We start from the raw sequence: 23,630 nt of genomic DNA on the forward strand, positions 1-23,630 counted from the left end.
AGAGACAGGAACTAACAGTGTGAAGATCTTGTATGACAAATTCAATGTCACAATAAATGGCACCAGAGATACTCCAGCAGCCAATCTCATTTGTACTTAAAATTCTAGAGTTTAACCTAAACAAAACATTTGCACTGCACAGCAAAGGGTCAGGAGCCTAAGCCATGCTGGCTCTGACACCTCGGACAGTGGTGGCACCACCAGCACAGGATGGAGGTCCTAGGACACCCACATCCCTGCAGCCACCAGCAAAACCCATCCCATAGTGCAAATGGTAAATCCAAAGCCTGGTAAACCAGGAAACCAAAAATATCAATGCCTGGGTAGACAAACCTACCTGCAAGCCTAAGCAAACCTGAGCCCTTCAAACCCGCAACCTTTACACCACAGGGCTGTCCGAGCTCTGACAAGGGGGGCTGTCCCTGGCCCCAACCAGGAGCCCAGCCACACCACCAGGGCTCCCCAGCCAGCTGTGCACGTCTGTGGGAACTGTAATCTCGGCCATAAACCACAGCTTGAGGCTGGGACAGCCAGCTGTGGCAGCATTAGTGGGTTTTCCTGGATGGCCTCAAAGCCTCGTCCTCGCCAGCAAAACCTCTTCCAGTCGGCACGGGATCGGACACAGACCCACCACAGCCTCCTCTCCACCAGTGCTGTGCCAGCTGGGCCAAGCAGGAGGTGGGACAGGGACCCAAGACCCCAGGGCAGGAGCTGAGCTCGCGGGGAGCAGCACCCTGAGTGCCTGCTGAGACATATGTACTACAGACATGGGCTGGACTTCACATCTCCTCCACGGGCTTTGACAAGGAGCCATGGGAAAGCACACACATCCCCTCCCATGCATGAAGCCCAAGTCACTCTGGGAACAGCAACGGTGACAAGCCCACTCCCCTGCCCACCTCTGCGCACCACAACTCATCTCCTCTCCCTGAAGCAAGAGAGAAAGGGCATTCCCCCCCTTAAAAATTGCCTTTCTTTAAAAAAAAAAAATTCCTTGAACAAATGGCAGCAAATCCCAATGCGGAGCTGCACAATGGACACTTCAGTCTGCCCAGGGGAGGGAGAGACAGGACCTTCAATGCCTAAATAAATTCAATTTGCTCGTTAAGAGGGAGCTGAGGAAGGTTAGGCAGAGGGTAGCGGTGGTTATTCACTTCCCCCAATTAACATTCCAGCAGTGCTGCTCTGCTTTCTAGGAACAATAACTTTTGTGGGAGGGGGAGCAATGCTCATGGGGGCGTTGGATAGTCCTGGAGAAAGGAGAAACGTCCATGCCTTAACAGGGTCTGAGTTTATGTATGATGGGAACTGCTAAACAAAACCAAGAATAAATAAAGATTTAGCCTACACAAGAAGAACCTGCAAAATAAAACCCCTCATGTCCCTAGACATTGCCTTTGCTGCTGATCTAAATATTTTCTGCACAGGCCTTGGCAACAGAAAAAGAGGCGACTTGCCACTGGTTGGTTTATAAAAGGTCTCTAAATGCAGGGTAATTAAAAATATTTAGACCAGGCTTTGAGCCACACCATCCCCACAGCCTCCCACAGTCCCCACACCGACTCACAGCAGTCAAGGACCTCAACCACCCGTATTTTAAAATAAACCAAAGCCTCATCCCCTCCAACCTCTGCCAGGCTCTTACAGGTGGGGCAGCCAGGAGGATGGGCAGGGAGAGGGTTACTTCATCCCTGCACCAGCTGGGGAGCAAGGAGCCACTTCCCAGCTTACGGCTCTGCAGGCCGGCTCCTGTGGGATGAACAGGGCTGGATGCCACCCTCTCTCAGGCTTCCCTCTGCTCTGGGAAACTCCCAGGCCCCTTTATTGAGGTCTGCCCACCACCCTGACAGTAATTTACTCATTCATTTCCTTCCCAGGATGAAAAATCTGCCTCTTCTTAGCTTGGTCATTAATTTCTCCAGTAAAGTGTTTGCAGCATACTTGGAGATCCTCCTTGCTCTTGCAACTTCCCCAGTGCTCTTACAAGGGAGGCTGCTGTGCTCTAGTCCTCCTCAGACACACGAGCCCAGTGATGGTGCTCACACACAGAAAACAAGGAGCACAAACCAAACCCAACTGCAGCTGCACCAGCTGGAAGGAAAAGCACCGGAGGGGCTCTGTGCATGCCAAACGCTGCCCACCCTGACCAGCACCACTCACCAGCAGAGCCCAGGGCTGCTCCCCCAAGGGGAGCACGCTGCAGGAGCAGAGGGCTCCCAGGGCACAGGATGAAGCCCGACGGCAGACGATGCTGTGCCTATCACTGTCTCAAGTGTTGCAGACCTGAAAAGAGCAGGCTTGCCCTTGCAAAACTGAAAGCAACTGCCAAAAATGAACAGGTCTGTCAATACCGCACAGGCATATGTGCTGGGGCATATCTATTTCACCACTTTACAGTTTCGAAGGATTCCCATGAAAATCTAGCCCAAACAGACAGATGGCCAAAGCTCAGCATTCCCAGTCACCACATATAAGCAATAAAAGGGTACCCAAAAGCGGACCCTGGCACATACGCACGGCTGGACAGACATCACCGTGGAGGGAGCTCAGGCACTGCTGCTGATTAAGCTCAGTTATAGCTTCTACAGGTGCCTACAGCCACATGTAGAAAAGAAAAACATTTTGATCTGCTGTACGTGTCAGGAACTAAAAACAGTTCATTTTACCCTGCAGGTGTTAAATCAGTGTATAAGCCCCAGGAGAACGTGCCTGGCTAACAAAGCTCCCATCAGCATGGTGCTCAGCTGCAGCCAGCTTCAGCGTGGTTATGTCTATCAAACAGGCGTGAGGTGAACTTGAAGCAGGCAATGTCCAAAGATGCTCTAGTTATTTAATTCACTCCTCAGCCACACTCAGTTGAAGACTTGCGGTGTCCCACTTGGCTTCTCAGCTGACAAATCAGCTTGCTGATTTACCAGATAATGCATAATCATGTAAAAAGGCTCCTTGGTGCCAATGCCATCTCCCAGGAAGAAGACAAAGGATGGTAGAAAGGCCTGAGAAGGTGCCTCCTTGCGGCTCGATACAGAGAGGTTGGGAACACCGTATCAGACAACCCATATCATCACCCTGAGGCACCTGATAACAGCACACCAGAATCAAACATCCTCCCTGGAAGATCAGCCAGAGGTCTGGGGGGAAAGGCTGGATTTGCCTGAAGCCCTGCTAGAAGTCTCCAGCTCCACCTCTTGCTTCCTGCCCTAAATGCTCCCATGTGTGAGAACAGAGCCAACAACAGAAAGTCTGCCACGGAAGTTGCTTGGCTTTGTGTGTTCCTCCTGGAGCATCACAAGGCTTAATCCCACTGCAGGGGAGTTGGTGCCTTTTTACCCCAAGGTCTGCAAGTCAAAACAAATCCCCTCTCAAGCCAGCTTCAGGCACTAGGACTCTATTTTCCCTACTTTTTGGTCAGTCAATCCTCTGTCCTACCATTCAAGCAGCCACTGCACGACCTATTGCTCCAGAGCTGATGCCACAGATGCTCACCAGAGGTACCTTAAATGGCCACACAGAACAGCAAATGATCATTTGAACAAAAACCTAGATGAAACAGCTGAGCTGGATTTGCTGTTGACTTTCAAGTCTGAAAGAGGAGCCCTCCCATAAAAACACAGAGGCCAACTACTGAAAGGGGAAAATCCCCACCCAGAGGGGAAGTAGCATGAACCAGACTCAGCACATGCACCCCTCCAGCCCCAGTGTCCCACAGACCATGCATATGTGTCACCTCCTCACCATGCAACGCGGTTATTGCCATAGTTGAATGCAGGAGGGATTGAACAAGGATCCAGGTCTCACATGGCCCTATCAATCAACGTCCCTAGGAGCTTCCCTACATGAAGCTCCATACCTTGTCTCCTCCAGCAATCGCTTTCCTTCCTCTGCTCCCCAGGAGACAACAGAGGCTCAGGCAAGAGCATCAAGACCCCACCACCCCACAGGGAAATTGGGTGCACGCAGGGTCTTTCCAGGACAGCAGCTTTCATACTGCTTTCCTCAAAGCATCCAGAAGCACTGAAACTTTTCAGGAGGCAGAGCATTTCTGCTGTCAGGAAGACCCACAAGTTGAACACTGTCAAGATAGTAGCTGGGCATCTCAGAAAAGCTATTCTCTCTACCTTGGAAAGCCACCTCTGTAACAGCCAAAGAAAACAGAGGTTAGATCTCACGCCACAAAAGCATAATTCTGCCTTTCTACTCCCCTGCCAGTCAGGCCTGGGTCCCAGTGCAACATTCTTGGCTGCTTGGAGGGCTCAGCAAGGAGAGATTCAGCAGACTGGCAGCAAACACACCCCTTGCCACAGAACGAGGCATCAAGAGCTCCACAGAGAAAGCATGCATCCCACCCCTCTTCAACCCAGCCCTCCTCCCCTAGACCTCCTCTTCCACAGCAAGGACCAGCAAGGCCACAGGTCTCAGCTGGGGGCCATACAGCCACCCCACCACCACCCCCTGCAGCTATTTTTAGTCTTCTGGTGTGATCAGGCTCTCACTGGAGATGCAACTGCAGCAGCAGCAGCAGGGAGGAAAACCAGCTTTTTACATGTGGCAGGCAAAGACCTCTAAATAGTCAGTGCATAAAGATATAAACCTCCTTTTCTTTCCAGGAGATCAAGACCCAACTGTGCAAGTGGGGCAGCCTCCAAAGACACCTTACTCTCTGTAGAAGCCTTGGCTGTTTCTGCTTCTACAAACGCTCCCTTGCAGGAGATAAGGCTCAGCTTTCTGAAGCTTGCAATCTAGTCATTAAAAAAATAAAACACAAGGTAGGGAGAAGTGAGATGACCAAAATGCTAATAAGAACCTCCAGGTCAAACTGCCTCCCCTGTCACCAGGGCTCTCCTCTCGCCAGCACATTCCTGCCACTAATGAGGCCCCACCGTTTCCTCCTCCCTCCTCAAGTTGCTCCTGGTGATGTAAATCCATGTCTTTGTTTCTATTCTTGGAGTAAAAACAGAACCAAAGTAAATAGCAAAACAGCTCTTAGGTTTCAGGATCCTTTCTTTTTCCATCCTTCCCAACAGCGGCAAGGCTGTTGTTGCTGTCAAAGCAAGGTGACACCCGACCCCAGACATCATCTTGTTCCCACCGGAAATGCTCCGCTTAATCTTCAGCCTCTGACGTCCCCTTTGAGATCACTGCCAGCTCCTTCTATGAACCTCCGCTTTGCTGTGCTCCTTGGGAGGTTTCAGACGTCACAAAGTCTCTCAGTGAGCGAGAGAGCCCACAGAGAGCCTGCCAAGGACTCCGGTGATGGCAGAGCGCTCTCTCCAGTCCCAGCCCCTCTGTGTAAGGCTGGAGACATGTCCCCATCAGACCTTCTGCCTTCCACTGTCACCTTTGCCCAAGCAGCTGAGCCAGCCCTAGACTGCGCCCAGACAGACCTCATGGTACCCAGTATGTTCCCATGTGCTGGGGTGGGCACCGATGCACGTGCACAGAGGAGGGAAGGAAACACATGGCAACACAAGTTAGATACATCATCTCTCCCCCATATGTGCCAGTGTCCCGTGGAGCCGGGTGACAGCTGTCCTGCCACATCGCACTGCCAGGGAAGCTGCTCGTGCAGGGAAGGGCCGGGGCTGAAGATCAGCTTTGCCCTTGCCAAGCTCCCATGGAACCTGCAGATGCAGGAGGGGCAGGTAAGGCAGTCTTTGTGCGAGAAAAAGCTCTATTCAGATACAGTTTCTGGTCTGTAACAACGTCCCCCAAAGTCACCTCCTCCTGAGTTGAGTCCAGCAAAGCCAAGCATGCAGCAAACCTTACATTAGGTACTGGGACCCTGAGTGCCTGCAGCAGGATGGGCACGTTCTGGGTGGTACCAGGGTAACATCCCAGCTCTCTCCCCACCGTCACACGCTGGAAAGCAAACGGCAGCAAAGAGCCAAGCCTCACCTCCAGGTGCAGAAGCAGGGGAGAGCGCAGAGCCCCGACACACTCATTAACGATGAACAGTCGGATGTGACCACCACGTTTGGACACGGTGACCCCCCAATGCTTTGGGGAGCTCTGGCAGTTTTCCCCCCAGGCTCCCAGATGCAAGGAGGAGTGGGGAGACCGTGAGGATTTGGAAGCTGAGGAGAACTCACACCTCTCCAGCGTGGGCAGGGGTAGGTAAAACAAAGCCCTTTTTCCAGAGATGGGGGAAGAAAAGCCCAAGCAGCTGCTGTTCTGTGGTGGGTACCGGTGCGCTGCCGCGCAGTGCTGCAGAGACCTCTTGCAGCACACAACTGCTACTGCACCCACACCCCGACCACATAGCATCTCTTGGAGCCACATGGTCTCTAATGGAAAAGGCGAGCTTTACAGCACACTGGTGATTATCCTGCGTGTCCCCAGGCGGGCTGCACCTGGTGAGGCTTCGCAACATCCTGTTGATGGTGTCCAGCACACACAAAGTGCCACCTACAGACAGCCACTATGCTGAATCGCTCCCAGTTCCGCAGCTGAATCTACTTGCCAGCTTATATATGAAGCCACAACGATGTCCAAAAGGGCTTATTCAGGCACAAGCACCTCCTGCATGAATTTGCTTGCAGGGAAAGTACTCTGAAGCATTTAAACCTGTCAAAGTACCTTATTCACTGGCACTCTCCAATAGCTAGTGAAAGGCATTTTGGGCATTGCTTTTGCAAAGAGCTGCACCATTTGCTCATGAACCTGGCGCACCTGCCTTCCTCAGACTCAGAAGACCCAAAGACCTGCAAACTGTGAGCTCTGAGTTGTAAGAGGACAGACTACAGCAACCAGATTTGCTGATAACTGGGAAAGCAATAGCAAGAGGGCTCTAGAGTAAGAGCAGAGGAGCAAATCTACCAAGGGAAATACAAGAAAGGTCTGTAGGTGGACCAAGAGGCCCTATGGTCAGCAGAGGATGTGATTTACTCCGCCTGGTCTGAGCAGTGACCAGGCTGGGATCCAGGGACCCACAATCATTAAGTCATTCTTTCTGGCAAACCACAGAGCCCAAAAGTGAGAAGAAAAGGAAATCATGATGACAAAAGCCACCAGACTGTGCACTTTGGGATTAACAGGAGTAACCCCAGGAGCTGGGACCTCTCTGGCTGGATGCAGAGGCCAGGAAGGACCTGGGAAGCAGACATGTGGCTACTGTCACCATTACCCCCAGCTGCTGGGAGGGGACAATCAGCCAAAGGCAGGTGGAGAAGCTGTGCTGGGAAGATGCCTCTCCTCATCCCAACCAGAAACTGGTCTGGGCCCTTGGCAGCACAAGCCTCCGTGTTCTCAGCAAGATCGAGCCATCCAAAAGTGTTTGCTTTTCCATGCAACTGGACCATCGCTGGCTGCAGCCCAAAGCATCCCCAGCCCACCCTGCATCGCCAAGACCCCAGCCTGGGCTGCAGCACCAACCGGAAAACTCATTCGCATTTCACATTGTGAGTCCTGCCACAGGGGAGAAATACTCCAGCTCACAAAATAATACCTTGCTTATTTTACATCACTGTAGTTGTTTTCTTCTTTCACACAAACTTCAAATACCAAAGGATGCAGTATACATTTTTAGCAAGTCTAGCTTGGAGAAGCAGATTAAAATTGGAAGTTGGCAAAGGACTCTGCTTTCCTCCTCCTCAGCCCAGCTGCTTTCTGTGCATTTGACGCTCCTTGCCCAGAAGCAAAATGCTAATGCATTGGAGGCTGGAAAGTTGTCGTTTTTTCTCTGTCAGCTCATCAGATGCTCTCTCCACCACCTCCTAAGCCAGCTTTGCACTCCACCAGCACCCCCATCCCTGTGCAGGCTGCACACAGCTGAACCCAGGCTGCTCCTTTCCAAAGCAAAGCCAGCAGAGGGAGCAAACACTGCGGGTTTGCAGGGAAATCATGGCAGTTTTTAATTGTGGTTATTGTATTTTGAATCTAGAGACTATTTCCTAGTAGTTTTCATAAGTTATTTAGACAGGCCCAAGGTAGGACCAAAGCCAATTTGCATCCTTTCTTATAAGAGCCCCAGGAAAATGACATAAGCGTCCAACCTGCAAAATGGCAGTATTCAAAGCAAAAACAAAGTCTGTCCCTCAGCAATAAACGCCTTCCAGATTCAAGGACAGGGGTCCACAGTTACCATCTATTTATTTGAAGACACTGTCGGAGACTGCACTCTCAAGCCCCTAAAAGACTGCCCATCAGCAGGGCTCAAATAACAACAAACCGGAGAGGCTTTCTACAGGTGATTTACAAATGCAACGTGGTTTGTCCATTTAGACATTAAATAAGTATCAATAAATAGGTTTAAGAGACAAATTGCTGAGTAATTTCCCCTCACAGAACTGGAAAACCTCTCTAATACCAGAACTCCTGCTCCTTCCATCTGAGAGAGGGAGCACATGTTCTGCCTGCAGGTCCCCATGACCAGAAGAGGTTTGCTGGTGGCGGTTGGTGTGCCCCACCACACTGTAGCTGCTTTATATCACTGGTCAGCATCTACACACCCACCCCACAGATGCACTGAGATTTTTAGCTGCGGGTGGAGGAAGGCTGCCACGGGCCATGGAGGGAGGGCTTGCGGAGCAGAAGAGGGAATAGTGTGTGCAAGCTTTCAGGAACCTGCTGAACGTCACACATCAGCACTGGCCAAACACTGCACACAATGGAGACAAGCAATTACGGTGTCATCAGCTGCCTCTTTGCAAAGGCATTAAACCTGTGCTGCTGGAGCGCTGCATGGTAACCTGCTCCCTCCGGGATCTTCTCTGCTATTGCCAGCACTGTTGTTGGAGCTTGCAACCTTTCCACGCTACCACACTGGCTTTAGCCAAACACACCCTGACTGTGGACATGGGCTTCTTCAGCTGCCCCAGCAAGCCAGCACAGGCACCACCAAGACAACTGAGGGCACCAGAAAGACACCCCAATAGCCGAAACATGAGACAGGCAGCTCCCAGGCTCTGCCCTGCTCACCTAACCTCCACAACAGGAGGAGATTTTATGACTGAGCCAGTATTTTCCAAAAGAAGAAGACATGCTGTCTCTCGCCTGCTCACAGCTTGCTGTGAAACATCACACTGGCTCATGCAACATAACATCGCAGCACCCCTGCATCCCCTCACCCTCCTGCAAGGCTGTAAATTGTCCCAGTAAGCCTATAAACCTCTGCCCATCCCTGTTGCAGAGGCAGGTGCGTGATTAAACGCACACAGACTCACCCTCTCATGGAGCTGAAGACAAGGCAGAGCTGAGCTGCCACCAGGCAAACACCGCAGCCCCATCCCAGCCACCCACTGTGGGTATGCACCTGGCAGCAGCAGCGTGCTGGGAAACGCAGCCACAAATTTACAGTCCCCAAAGCGAAACAGGGAAAACCATGCAAAGCCAGAGCAGGGTCAGGAGCTACACAAGTTAATGTAGCTCCAGGGAATCAACTCTACAAGCACCGCGGCTCAGCGCTGTCCCAGCAGGTTGTCAGTGTTTCTGGCCACCTGGCTTCGTGTGATATTTGGATTTAATTTTCTTTTTCCTGTTCTCACAGACAAGTTCTCCACTGACCACAGAAAGGAGGGAAGGTTGGGAAGATAAGCACAAAGTAGCAGCTGAGCATGGTTTGGGAATATCGGAAATATTAGTCTGATGTTCATATAGATAGATGCTGCTCCAGAAAAACAAGACTTCAAATGACCTGCATTTTGGACATTTGAAATTGACAAAATACATCTCACCAAAACCCACCTCCAGATTCCCCCATAAGCAGACAACCAACGCAGCACATTGGTTGACATTAAGCAAAACTCCCCCTGCCAGCCATCAGAGTCACCTTTGCATGAGCGGGGGATCAAAAGCCCTTTGGTGCAGCAGGGCACCTCTGCACCCACCGCTGCATCTTCAGAGATGTTTAGCATACAGTAAAACATCCCGATGTGCCCAGATCCATCCTTTCACGCACAGCGCAGTGCCAAGGAAGGAGGTTTGGGGTGAACGCTGAGTGATGCTGCAACCCTCCATCCCATCCCCACACAGCCACCCTCCTGGTGCGCTGCAACAACACCTCCAAGATGCCCAACCCTTGCCCAGATTTGGATGAAGCTGCCCAATGTGCACAGAAAACCCTGGGGAAGGCCAGGGGTGGGAGGGAACAAACAGAATAAACCTCCATCCATCAGGAAGGCATGCAAAAACATTTCTGCACAAAAAGGTATGATCCGGCTCCCAAGAGGTCCGTGTGCTGTAAGCAGGCTGGCCAGGAAGGACTGCCAGAGCCCAGGCAGGAGGTTTCACTGCAGAGAGAGTCAGCACACACTGCAGAAACAGCAGAGGCAGGAAAAAAAAGATAATTATTTGCCCATCTTGTGCCTGTCTCAGCCAAGCTCTCCAAGGCATTTGCATCCATAAGGATCAGAGTAACCAAAATTTGATTTTAAATGTCCAAGGTGCAGAATAAATTCCTAGACTGCACTGGGGAACTTTCCCCCATCCTAATGACAGAGATGCAGCTGAGCGCAAAACAGCCCATGGCAGAGGTGAACAGAAGTATAACCCTCCAGCCTAATCCAGATTCTGAGAAAAATATCCACTGCTGCTCCAGGATCCTGCTGTTCTGCCTGTACCTCACAGCTCAAAGACCTGCGACCCCACGATGGGAGACAGGTGCCAGAAACGCCTGGCCCCGACAGGTCCAGCAGGGAGGGCAGTCAGCATGGCTGGCCAAAAAACAAACTTAGTTGAGCAAGAACCATCCTCAGATGATGCCCTCGCACCTGACGAGCCCCTCCACACTCACCAAGCTAAGCAGCACCATCTCCCTACAGCGAACGGCACATAAGATCATTTCTGCCAGCACTGAACTCACCCAGTATCTCAGGGCCACTTCAATCTGTATCATGAGTATGAAGCATCAGCTGGACATCCTCGATCTCAAAGAGCAGTTGTAGGCACATCCACCCCAGCTCGCTCAGTTTACACTGTTTATCACAGATACCTGTTACCAGTTTGGCTTTGAAAAAGTGGGATGTGTTGCAGTGTCTACATATGCCACCGGGAACCTCCTCTCTACCAGCCTGGCTTTGAGCAGTCCCCAGAGGTGCCCCTCTAACTCTTCTCCACAGGAGACATTATCCTTGCTGTGTGGATGCTAAGAGCAGACCCACAGCACACTCTCCTCTTCCCAAGCCATCGCTGCTTTTACTACAGGCACCACAAAGCATTTGCTGGGATGCTACAATCTGCTGTTGCAAATAAAACCACACTCAAAGAAATGAGCCACGTACGTTTTGGTTTCGAGCATTACTGTGTTGGTTCCCTCCCGCCTTAATTTGCAAAGCTGAGTGATTCACAGGCAGCCTCTCCCACTCGGTGCCTGCTCCCAGGGACTGCTCTGCTGCCTGCTCTCCAATGAATAAGCTGCTATCGAGCTCAAGTATCACATTATTTATCATCGATATTTTTTTAACGACTCATCAATGAACAACAGTCAGCAAGTGAGCAATTTGCCAAGGTGGGGTTGGGCACAATTAGATGATACGCAGCGTGTGCATCCTTCACCTGTCTTTGCCTCTACCTTCTTAAGAAAATCACTGCAATTGTGCTTTGCAAAACTGAGGGCAGCATGAGCATAAATCCAGTACGTCACTCATCGCTCTACTCCACCCCTTCATGAGACACAGTTGACCTGCCTCTTGTATGGCTCCAGCCTCTAATTTTTGGGTTGTTTTTTTTTTGTTACACTGAACTACAGGGCACAAACAAGCATCGACTGGCTGTTTGCTAACATTTTCTGAAATCAAGTATAATAGAGAGGGCTGTTTTATAGCAGTGTCAGAACACAACCAAATAGAGTAAGCAGGAGAGCGTCACCACCAGTCTGATTTCAGTGGCATCAGTGGGATTACAGCAGGGCTGAGCCTGACTTTGCTGTCACCGTAAGGATCACACCAGAGCCTCCGGCGCTGCCTGCATACAGGAGACGACAGACTGCACCCAACAGACTTGCTAAGTCCCTGCACACTTAGGAACAAGACGAAATCATCAGGATAACACAGGGATGTGTCTCACTACACAGAAGCCATTCCACTCTGGGCTCTCCCCAGCACGCCTGGCACCAACAACCCATACTGAGAAATCTGCATCCCACGGACGAGTACTGCTCTGGGGCAAGGCAGCTTCTGCACAGACCCGTGCGCTCCACCTCCCCAACATCACTGCGGTGTCTGTCAAGAACAGGAGTTTCTGGACAGATATCCAGAATCCATACGAGTAGGAAAACCTGGATGGGTACACGTCAGCTGGTGCCTGCCTCCCCCTACAGCCCAGGCACTGTCAGTAACTTCAGCGAGCACCAGGTTTGATCAGGTTTTGCCACAAAGCAAGTTTGCCTCCTCATTGCCTCCTTTTCCCAGGCTCCACCAATCCGGTTAGCCTTTTCTCCTTTATTACGGGTTTTGTAAGGCAAGGATTTGCCTTATTAATAAATAAGCAAATTACCCCTGCTCAACCCATCTGTAGAGCTCCCAAGAAAAACAGGGCTCTAAGTTTTTCCTGGAAGGCATAGACATTTCATAACGAATGACTGCCTGCAAAACTACCATACAAAAAATTATAATAATTAAAAAATAAAATAAATCAGTCCATGAGAACACAGCCAGGTAAGCAATACAACTTTGAGTCTCACCAACTTGAAACGTGCATGAGTTAAAGCAAGCAGAAGTGTCAAGCCAGTTGTGGCAGCACCAAGGATGGCAGAGCTGTGCCAGCTGCTGTGGCAGGGCAATGCCACCCACCACTCTCCTCCCTCTCACCTGCACAAACTGGCTAACTTCTGTGATGCACAAAGAGCAGCATTTCATTTCAGAGGAACAGAGTGGTCAGGACAGAGACCTGGTGCAAATCAAGCTAATGACCCATGAGCCAGCACACCCGGACCCCAGGCACTGCTGGCTCTTCCTCTGTGGGGAGCAGCGGGAGCTGTACTGTCAGTTTAATTGGTTTTCTTATAACATCACAACATCAACGGGCAACACCAGAACAACTGGCCTAGATACAGGGTACTTCAAAATCCCAAGGGTAGAAAGAAAGAGTACAAATTCACTCAGAGCCCTGCTGTAATCAGCACTTACTGTCCTAGCAGCCATCACAGTGACTCAGTCCTGGGTGACCTCCTTTAATGTTCCATAAGGCAATACTGAGTTTAATAGGGTTAACTCTGCCTTTAATGATCAGGGCTCCTATGAAGACAAGAAGTTTCACCACAGCCAGTAACACAGCCGTCATCGTTCTCTGCTTCCCCCCAGGCAAGGGACACTGCAGAAGGCCCCATCCCTGCTTCTTGCTGCTCGCCTTGGAGGCAGTGCAGATCTGTCAGGGCATGAAACCCAAAACAGTCCCTTGCTCATCACTGAGTGACTCAAAACACCCCACGCAAGGTCTGAGAGCACAGCCCCAGCCTGGCCCTGGCTGCCGCATCCATCACAGCACGGACACACTGGACCCACTGGGGCAAGGCAGGGGATCCGTGTGAGAGACGCATGTCAAGAGCAATCAATTGCACCTCTTTCTCAAAGACGGAAACGTTGCCAACATTACAAGCCTGAGAGGAGTTACAAGGAAAGGCTTATTAGAAAGAAAACTCATTCTGACAATCACAAAAATTGGAATTAATTTAAAATTCAAATTATGCAAATTCAAGTAATCTGTACGTGCAGATCCATCACATGCCAGCAGTGGGACCACAGACACATGCCACCAGCTACATGGCCTGGGGAAATCCACCCTCCGCTGCACTCTTGGAGGAAGGCAGGCATGCTCACCTCTGGCAGACACGGGAAAGGAGGCTGCTCCTGGGGAACGGGGCCTGGAGCAGGATTTGCAGGTGCTCCCTCCGCATCAGCAGGGAAGCAGAAAGATGCCTCAGCAACACCAGCAGCGCTCCAGCATGCCATACCCCAGGGGTGCAGGCAGGCAAGCCTCAAATGTTTTCAGGTGAGCTACAATAAATTCTCACTTGGAGAAGCTCTGAGCTTCTCCAACACCCATGACCAAACGCAAAGCCTTCGTTAGGCAGAGAGCCTAATCAAATGGATGTGGGAGAGCTGCACAGCACAGGACGCACATGGGCAATAGCTCTGCCCCATCCCCATCCACCCTGGCAGGTTATGGTCCCAGCTGCCCGCCACAAAAGCCCTGCATCAGGAGCCTCTCCCTACTCCCAGCAATTCCCAAAAAAGAAATCCGAGCAGCTGCATTGCAAGGCAAAGGCAGCTCAGACTGTCAGTGTGGAAAGAGCAAAGAAAGAAATCTAACGTTACAAGCTGGGCAAGTGCAACAGCCCAGAAAAATGAATCAAGCTTTAAATATGGATTTTCCTAAAAGGTCCCAGATGAGCCACTGCAGAAAAGGCAAATCATATTCTCTCCTGTAAATGCTCTGCCATGCACAAGGACAGCAGCTCTCACCTGGCCCCAGTTCCTCCACCAGCCATGCTCAGAGAGCTGGGCTGGGTAGGGCACGCACCACACAGCAGGCCAGGGCACAACACGAACCCAGGGGAAACTGCAACGCCTCCAGCACAGAGATGGAAAGTAATTACCAAACCTTGGGAAGACATGGAGCCCAGCACTAGCTACCTGTTCTTGGAAATAACTTCCCCAGGTTGGCAGGAACTTTACTTTGAACTTAAAAGCCAGGCTTTCCAGCTGTGTGGGGGATACTGGTCCTGTACTGCCCCAAGTCTCAGCTAACGAGCTGCTGGCTCAGGTTGCTGCAAACCCACTTCCCCGAGCCTCCACTGAAGGGTCCTGTTGATGCCCCTTCCAGGTAGGATGAGTCTGCTCTTCTCAGTAGGTCTCACGAGGTCACAGCCTGTGGCCGAGACTACAGCAACAACATCTTTTAGCTGTTCACACAAACTAGGCAAGGAAAAAAAGAAAAAAAAAAAAAAAAAAAGAAAAAATCATCCTACAAGAATCCTGCTCTGTTACTTGACGGACATAAATCAACTCTATGGGTACACTGAGGAAAGCTAAAGGTCCCCAGAACCTCATGAAGTCAAAGGCCAAAGCAAAACAGTTGCAGACAGCAGAGAGAGCTACTGTCATGGTGCTGAGCAGGCAGTGGGGCTGGCCCCACAGGCAGAGGCAGCAGGCTGTCCCATGGGGATGGACAGATCCCACCCCTCCACAGGCACCAGAACACTGGTTGGGCTGAGACCCCAAGTCCTTCCAAGACTTTTGCACCCCTCTCCCCTACAGAAGGGAGGCTGTGGGTGACAGGTCCCACAGAGATACTGAAAGACCAACTCCCAAAGAGGAACGGTCCCCAACATCTCAGAGACCTCCTCTCCTTCCCGCTGTCCTGGGCACAGCTGGGGGCTGCAGATCCAGGCTGAAAGACAAAGCAGATATCCATGTCTTACCTCACAGCAGGACCGCCTCATCTTAAACACCTCAAATGTCTTTCAGCTGCTCATCGGACATCCCATCCCACTTCTGCTCATCTCCAACCCTAAGGCTTTCACTTGCTTCCCAAGCCCAAGGCATCAGCTCCCACAGAGACAGTTCACGGGTGCCGCTGGCAGCACCAGAGTTGTGACCAGCTCCCCCGGACTCACCCTCACACACATCCAATGCTGCTGTGCATGGAAAAGCACCCACACACTGCTGAGATGAGAACTGTCCTCTTGGGGAGGAAAGAAGAAGCTACGTTCAACAGTCCATCCAAGCACAAGCCGCCAAAAGCACACGGTAAAGCAGTGACACAGCCCAGGGTCACCAGAAGCAGCACCAGTCTGTGTGACCTGGCAGGGGGATCAGTCCCTCCTCAGGCTAGAGGAAAGTTAGCGACGTCAGGGGCAGGGGGTCTCAAAAGATGCGTCTGTCCGAAGCCTATGGGCAGGGTGAGCCCCACTGCCTCGGCTAGCAGCTCTTGGCGGCACTCTTTGTTGCATGGGCATCCACCCCCCCCCTCCACTCCCACTGTACCAATGCTCTCACTCATTTCCAACAAACACTGAGTGCTTTCCAGCATGGGGACACCCGAGCCCTCATTACAACCCCAAGGCCAGTAACGAGGCAGGAGGAAGGCCATACGAACCCCTATATCGGGTGTCTCTGGGAAAGAGAAGAGGCAAAGCCCATTAAACATTGATCAGAATCTCCCACAGCTGCAGCACAGCCCTGACGTGTCCTTGTCATCCCACCATCAGGATGCTCTGGAGGGCCAGAAAGGGCTGAGCTGCCCCAGGGTCTCAGCGCTGGCTCACTGCTGGCCCCAGCCCCTCGCTGCACCTGTCTGCAAACACTCAAAAAGACCCAGTGGCTTGTGCAGGTGAGGCAGAGGACAGGAAAACTAATTTCCTACTTTCAACCTTGTTTCATACTTTGGAGGACAACGCCCAGAGACAAAGTACTCGCCCCACACATCACCCAGCTGAGCAACAGCAGCCTCCAAGCCAGCGACGGCCCGGTGGGAAGTGGGGAGCCAGAAACCCTGCCAGGCGAGGCAGGCAGGGGCTCTGCCACGATGTGGGCAAACTCTAGCTGCTGCTGCCGCCATCTGCTCCACTAGGCTGGAGCGGCCTCTTTTTCTGTTGTTTTGGTAATGTTGCACATAAAAATAGCTCTCTGACATGTCGGTGTTTTGGGAAGCCACGTGCACGTGAACACAGGAGGGCCAGACGCCCTGATACTCACGAATTGCCGCCGCAGCTTGGTCTTGACGCGCTCAGCCTTCGTCTCTGCCGGGTGGATGGCATAGCCGAGGGACCCCAGGTGATTGTCGACGGACAGGCTCTTCCTCATGTAGAAGGAGCGGGTGCGGAAATAGCTGAAGGGGGCGTCCTCCACCGCTGTGCCAAGCTGGGGGTTCCTGGGCGGGTCTGTGCAGTCGTCCTCCAGCCGCCAGGCCTCCCCTGGGGAGCAGACGGACATGCCACCCCATCAGAGCCACGTCCCATCCCTCCAGCCCACCGGTGGACAGCCCAGACCTCCTCTGGCCATCCCACACACACCAGCATGCCGTGGGGTACAGGTGCTACGGAACTCACTGCCCAGAGGGGGTCAGAGGGGTCCCCCTTGCCCCTGCCTACCCCAGGCAAGAGCCCCTGCTCCCACCCTATCTAGCCTCAGATACCCACAGCTCCCAACATCTTCCTGCCAGGAACTGGTCGAATACAGTTGAGTACAATGAAGACTTGGCCAGAGTCAGGGCTTCCAGGCACTACAGCAGTATAAATATTATTATTCAGAATAATCAGCAAACCAAAATCCTAATACTTAAAAAATTCCTGCTATTTAACTTCCATTTAAAAGGGTCATATAAAGAAATATAAAACTTCACTCATTCTTCATCACCCCAAGTCCAACAAGAGATTCCACATTAAAAGTAAATGTTTTCAGTTTTTGTTGGTTTGTTGGGTTTTGGGGTTTTTTTAGAGGAATGAGAATCCTACAATCAGAATCACACACAGTTCTTGCTGCTAGCATTGCTACATGCCAGTATCAAACCTGCAGGTATTCCTGCAGGTATTCACACGCTCTGTACTTGGTAACGAAAATAAATCTTCCATTGTGAATAGGAAAACTGAGACACCACAAACATTGCAAATTGCAAAAGGATTTACTGCTGTCTCCTCCTCCAGAAAACTCTTTATGGCACAGCCAAGAGCAAATCAACAGCCTAACCGAGGACAGAAAACAGGCCCCTGGTCTTCTCGAGCTCCACACAGCCCACTGCCAGGAGCATCAGCTGATGCAGCAGTGCAGGGCTGGAGCGTTCAGAGACAAAACCTCATTGATGCTGAGAAAGCAGCGGCAGCAGAGGACAGTCAGCATCACGCAGAGCTGGCACTCCTGGGATAGGACTGACTATATTTCATTGCAACAAAAGGGGAAATAACAAAACACAGTAGGAAATGTCTCCATAATATCACCGCTCTGCTCTTTTCCAAGGAGCTTGGATGTCGCATGCTTTCTGTTGCCAATCTCATCTTTACATCTGGAGCCTGCCCTGCCTCCCACCCCCCAGCCAAAAGCGCTTCTCAATTGTCATAACAAATAAACAATTAAACCCTCTTGCTCAATTCTTGTAAAAATGATCAATTATTAGCCATTGCAGCCCAAAATGATATCTTACATGATTGTCTTCAGAAACTCTCCCCCTCCTGCAAGCAGCATCTTCCCCAGGCAAGACAATTTATTTCTGGTTTCTGAAAAACCCAGCATCTTCCAACACAAATGACCATGTCCCTGCTACGCCAGGGCTGACAAGCAAAATAATTCCAAGAGTTTAAAGCAGATAAAGGCCCTAAGGTAAAAAACAGCCACAATTCAGTGAGAGAAGCCTAGTGTACCCAGCAAGGCCGTGGGCTTTACATTGAATATGGCAAGAGACAGGCTGGATGACAAGCCACCACAGCCTCAGAGCAGCGACCAGCCGCTCCATCTTCTGCATCTCAACAAACAGGTCTCTTCCCGAAGCTCCCCGAGATTTTTAAGGTGTAAAGACAGTTCACTGCGTGCAAAGCCCTGCCAGTGGATCTGAAGGTACTGAATCGAAGCCAGGAGAATCACGAGGACAAGAGGGAAGAAGAGAAAGGCAGAGAGCTTAAAAATGCAAAGAGGCAACCCGGAGCACAGCACTACCTAGCATTGCATCTTTTTTTTTTTCCTCCCCTACTTTCAATTTAATAAGCTGCTGCTGCTCCTCTCCAAATGTCAACTCATACAACACAGGAACTGCTGTTTGAAAGCTGTGATTATTCAAGGCACAAACACGTCAATCGGAGCCCAGATCCAGACTGCCACCACAAGATAGCATCGCTCTGGGGATGCAGCAGGAAACGCCACAACACAGGCACCGAGCCTGGGAGGAGACCCACCCACCACACAGGAAAATCACACACAGAAGGAGGAACCGGCCCTGGTGTGCCCCACTCATCTGCAATACCTCAGCCCCCCCCCACCCCCCCAACAAATCCTCTGTCCCCAAAGCCATTCCTTCCCAGCCCCGCAGCATGCCCAGACACAGCTACCACTGCTTTGCCACCCTGGGTGAGGAAGGACCAAGGCTACAGGCTGAACGTAGCCCAGCTGGCAGGGTACAAGGGAAACGACAGCCACCCATCATACCCACTCCTCCACATGGGATACCTCTCCTGAGGATGAAGGAGTCAGGCGTTCAAGCCCTACAAACCAACAGGATCACATTTCCGCTGTTTTTGCTGTTCTCAGTCTCTACCCTCTCCATGGGACCAGCAGGCAGCTGCACCCTCCAGGGCAGCCCTGCAGCAGGACCAGCAGCAGAGCTGCTCCCCTCCAAACCTTTCCCCTGCTGGGGCAGGCAGCCTACGGTCCCTCCTTCCTGGGAATGAGAAGCCACAAGCTTGCCTACCCTAAAAGCTTTTTGACGTGCTGAAGGAGCTTGTTCCTGATTTTTACCAAACAGGTAGCTCAATGATCAAGCCCAGAGCCTGGAAAGGGCAGAGGGGAAAAATCACGAAATGCCTGGAGAGGAAATGCCAGACACAAAAGCAAGCCCACAGATGGGAGCCTAACCATCTTTATGCTCTTCTGCCTTGAGGTTGGTCCCCTCTCTGCCATCCAGAGCTATGCCTGGCAACACAGCACCTCTAAAAAGATTAACCATCTTCTTGGGCTTGGCAATGACGATTGCTGTAAAACCTTTCTTCTTTCTGAATTTCAAGTGTTGGGAAGGATATGCAATAAAGGATGGAGAGGCAGCAAGGACAGAGACCCACTGCCTCTCAGCACAGGCATTTCTTCTCTCAGCACGGGCAGGCTGATCCCTCAGCCGCTGCAAACAGCACAAAAGGTTTTCCTCAGCACCAATGCCAATGCACGGGCTGGTGTAAAAAGGCACTTCTGCTCCTCTCTCGCACAGAGGGTGGCATATTTTGCCCAATTACTGGGCTGAAGTCTCAGAATCAGGAGCCTTCCCCTCATCCAACAGCAAATCATTGTGGAAAAGAGCACAGAAACCAGCACCACCACCCAGCTGAAAGCACAAGGTGGGCATCTTCACAAGCAAAGCTGTTTCAGGAGGGGGCCATATAGCCACACTAAGTTCAACAGAGATGCGAAACTGACACTCATCCAGATGTTGTGGAAGGATATTCAAAACAGTCCTGTGAGAATTAGGAAAATTAATTCCAGAGTCCTGGCTCTAAGCTCAAATCTAGCCGCTTCCTTTCAGCTTCTTTCTTTTCCTCCCATGGGCATAACTCCTAATAAGCTCACACCAACAGTGCTACCAGTTAGCTTCTTCACAGCTTCACAGTGGGGCACGAAGCCAGTTTCTGAAGAGCTCAGCATGTTGCACGATAGGCAAGGGAGAGAGAAGGCAGTGAAGAGCTCCAGCATGGTCTGCTCCTTCCAGGTGCAAGGCAGGGGGAACTGCAAGGGGTTAGGCATGAAAACACATGCAGTGACCTCCCTGTGCAGCAGGCTGGCATTTAAGAGCTGCAGGCAACCAAAGGCAGTGAAGAAGCCCCTGCCTGCACCAGAACGCAGAAAAACACAACAAGTGTTTCTCAGTCTCATTCCTAAAACTTCACAGAGGCACAGAAGAAGGAAGGACAAGTGAAAGGCAGCTCATTTCTCTGTGCTGTTAGCATGTGTGAACCCTCTTGGCACACTGCAAAACATGACACCGAACAGATAATGGTTTGGACAAGGCAGGAGCTGCCGCTGCTTGACCAAGCCCTGTTTGCTGTTGTCTCCCCCTCACTATATCTTAGGCTCATGGCCATCAGGAGTTTTGGGTTAACGTAGGAGAGCTGCTCCAGGCAAGGGGGTGAAGGAAGGAGAGCTCAGAGCCAGCTGATCACACCACCACTTACTGCGGGTTACCTGGAGGGCAACAACAAAACCAGACCAACAGGAAACCCAGTTCACCATTCCTCAGCTCTCCTGACCATCCTCAGGGCCCCGGTTCCCCATCAGACACCTTGGTCGTGGGCACACAAGGACCTGCACAGGAGCCATGGTGCCGCAGCAGGACAGTCTCCTGTAACCTCCCGCAGAGCAGGAGTCCCGGCACTCCTGTGGGACACAAAACAAAAGTCTGAAGAACACGTCCTGGCAGTCAGGTGAGGACATTGCATCTCATCCATTCAGGAAGAGACAGCTTCTCCCACCTCACTTGGCAACTCCTCTGCTTGCAGCCCCGAGGACAGCAGTGAGCCAGAGACCCATTTCTTCCCCGCAGAGCAGTGAACTCTCCCTGAAGATGAGCTTACCACCTCTCCCAAACTGGCCCTGCTCCTGCCAGAGCCTTGCACCCCTGCGGGCAAGCCTCTCCTGAGGTGGCTTCAGCCATGTGTCCCCTGTTGCGGCTGGCCGTGTGTCCCCCCCTGCCTCAAACGGGACCGGTGGCACCTGCTCAAAGCAAATTCTCAAGTTCTTTAAAGAAAGGATCTTCCCTCCCTCCCCAAACCCTGCAGCCCAGCTCTCATTCATCAGTGAGAATACTGTTTTCCTGTTTTCCTCATCAGCATACTGGGACTCATTAACCTCTGGCACCATGCACTGCTCTGCTCTTGTCCTGCTGTCCATGTATCACACCCTGCAAGCAGTGTGATCCCTGCACCTTGGCGGTTGCTGCATCCCCACAAGCGAGGCCACTTCTTCTGCACTGATCAAGGCCACCACTTGCTGTGCCAGGGCTCAGACAAATTCAGTGCTGTGTACTGCAGGCAAATACTGCCTAACCTGTGAGCCAGGCTGCGAGAGACTGATACAATAGCCAGGCAATGTTGAGAAATGCATCTATCCTTTTTTTTCCCCTCCATGAAAGCATGCTGATAGCCTTAATGAGTAGCTAACTAGCAGTTCCTAACTGAGTATCAAGGAGCCAGGAGAAGAACCTGGGAGGACCTGGACAGAAAGCAACCCCTCATTCATTCATCCAAGGATCTGGCTGTGGAGGGAGCCTTCCAACCTACGAGGGTTTTCATACTCCTCCCTCTTCTTGGCATCCAAGGCACCTTCCAGCATGAATAAAGCAACATCCTAAACACTTTTACGTGCAATCAGGGCTCCTCCTTACACCCGCTGTGCAGGGAGGGCTGTGCACAGGGTTTGCTCTAGGGTGGCTGTTCCACAGTGCACAAGCACACAGGCACTCACACAAGAGGAGGCGTTTGCAGCAGAAGGTGATGAGGTTTGCAGTAGGTCTGACTCACGCTAGGACTTCAGCCCATGGTCTTACACCAGCCTCCCACTCCCTCCCTCCAACTCCAGCACAGCTCCCTGGAAGCACCAGCACATCAACCAGGGACCTGCTCTTTCAGGCACAAGTCCTGCAAAGCGCTTCATTTTGCCTTCTACCAGTACGCAGACCTCCACCATTGATTCAGGTCTGTCCTTGCAAACCATGACCCAGGAAATCCTGAGGGCTCACAGAACCTCACAAGCCATCTTCAATTCCAAGCAATGGAGTTGCCTCCAATTACCTACCTACTCACAAGTGTCCCACTCCCTTGTGTCCCCAGGAGTCAGCTACACAAGCTTTCCCACAGGTCTTCCTCCCACACCGAGACCCTCTCTAACAATTTGATGGACTGAAAGGAAAACCAAGGGTCCTGCATGCAGCAGAGAGCAGTCACCCGGGTGCTGCATCACAGCCAGGAGCACTGCTGCAATGAGTGCAGTAGGACAGGCTCAGCAGCATGCCAAGATCCTCTCTGTGCACAACTTTTAGGACAATTAGCAGCACCAGGAAATGAAACACAGCCTGTAGAGCATTAAAATTAATCCGTGGTTTGGACAGCTGCTCTGCTGGATAGCCAACAGTGACCTGACTGTGAGCAGGTTAGATTTAAAAAAATAAAAATATAATAATCCAAGCGTGCTGTTTGAAGGGAGCTGTTTTACAGGGATTTTGTTTAGCGCTGGATTGTCATCCCTGGCTTGCAGGCCTTAGCAAGACTTTCGGTGCTAATAATCCCTTTCCCCATAATTTTTATGGCCCCAGCATGATTCCACTGGCACCAAAAGCACTAAAACGCTTTGGCCATCAATCGCATTGGCAATAAACTTGCTCAGAGCAGCTGGCCCAACCATATTAGTATTTCATCAGGATCAGCACAAGAGTAGCAGAACATGATAAAAACCCTCAGCTGACCTGAAGACCAACACACACTACCAGCTTGGGGAGCACTTAACTGCAGCAAATCCCCACCCTGGGCCAGGACAGTGGGAAGAGCACAGCACTGCCGCTCTCTGCCATTGCTGCTGATGGAGACCAGCAGTAAGTGCCCTGAAGCCACTTCACTCCATAGAAAAGAGGCACTTTGGCCTGTTGCAGAGGCCAGGGAGCCACTGAGGCAGCAGCTCACCCCAGCATGGGTGGGCAGGAGATGCAGCTCGCCCAGAGGCAGAAGGCTCTGAGCATCAGCTCCACGGAGGGGGTGGCTTTCACAAGCAGACTCTGCTTTTTTGTCAGTGTAATATGAGAGAGAGATGGGGAGGTTTAAGTAACTGGCTCAACAAAAGGCTCGGAGAGGGTTAAAACAAACAAAAACAAAAACAAACAACAACAAAAAAAAAACCCAAAAAAACCCAAAGCAAACCTCATCACGAAGGGCTGGTTTTGGAGCAGGATAAACCCCACGCAGTCTGGTGTTGGATTTGTTTTGTTATTTTTGCCCCTGAAGAAGCAGAAAAGGTTTG

At 51.4% G+C, this 23,630-nt stretch overlaps 1 protein-coding gene across 1 annotated transcript in view; it reads right to left on the minus strand.

Moving 5' to 3' along the window:
- LOC142062822 (ankyrin repeat and fibronectin type-III domain-containing protein 1-like) overlaps positions 1 to 23,630 on the minus strand; it is a 235,807-nt gene that overhangs the window by 158,161 nt on the left and 54,016 nt on the right. The window contains exon 3 of the mRNA XM_075105883.1: positions 16,632 to 16,849. Coding sequence (XP_074961984.1) covers positions 16,632 to 16,849 — 218 coding nt within the window. The remainder of the gene's footprint in view (positions 1 to 16,631; positions 16,850 to 23,630) is intronic.

Source organism: Phalacrocorax aristotelis, chromosome 10 (assembly GCF_949628215.1).
Source record: "Phalacrocorax aristotelis chromosome 10, bGulAri2.1, whole genome shotgun sequence".
Lineage (NCBI taxonomy): Eukaryota > Metazoa > Chordata > Aves > Suliformes > Phalacrocoracidae > Phalacrocorax > Phalacrocorax aristotelis.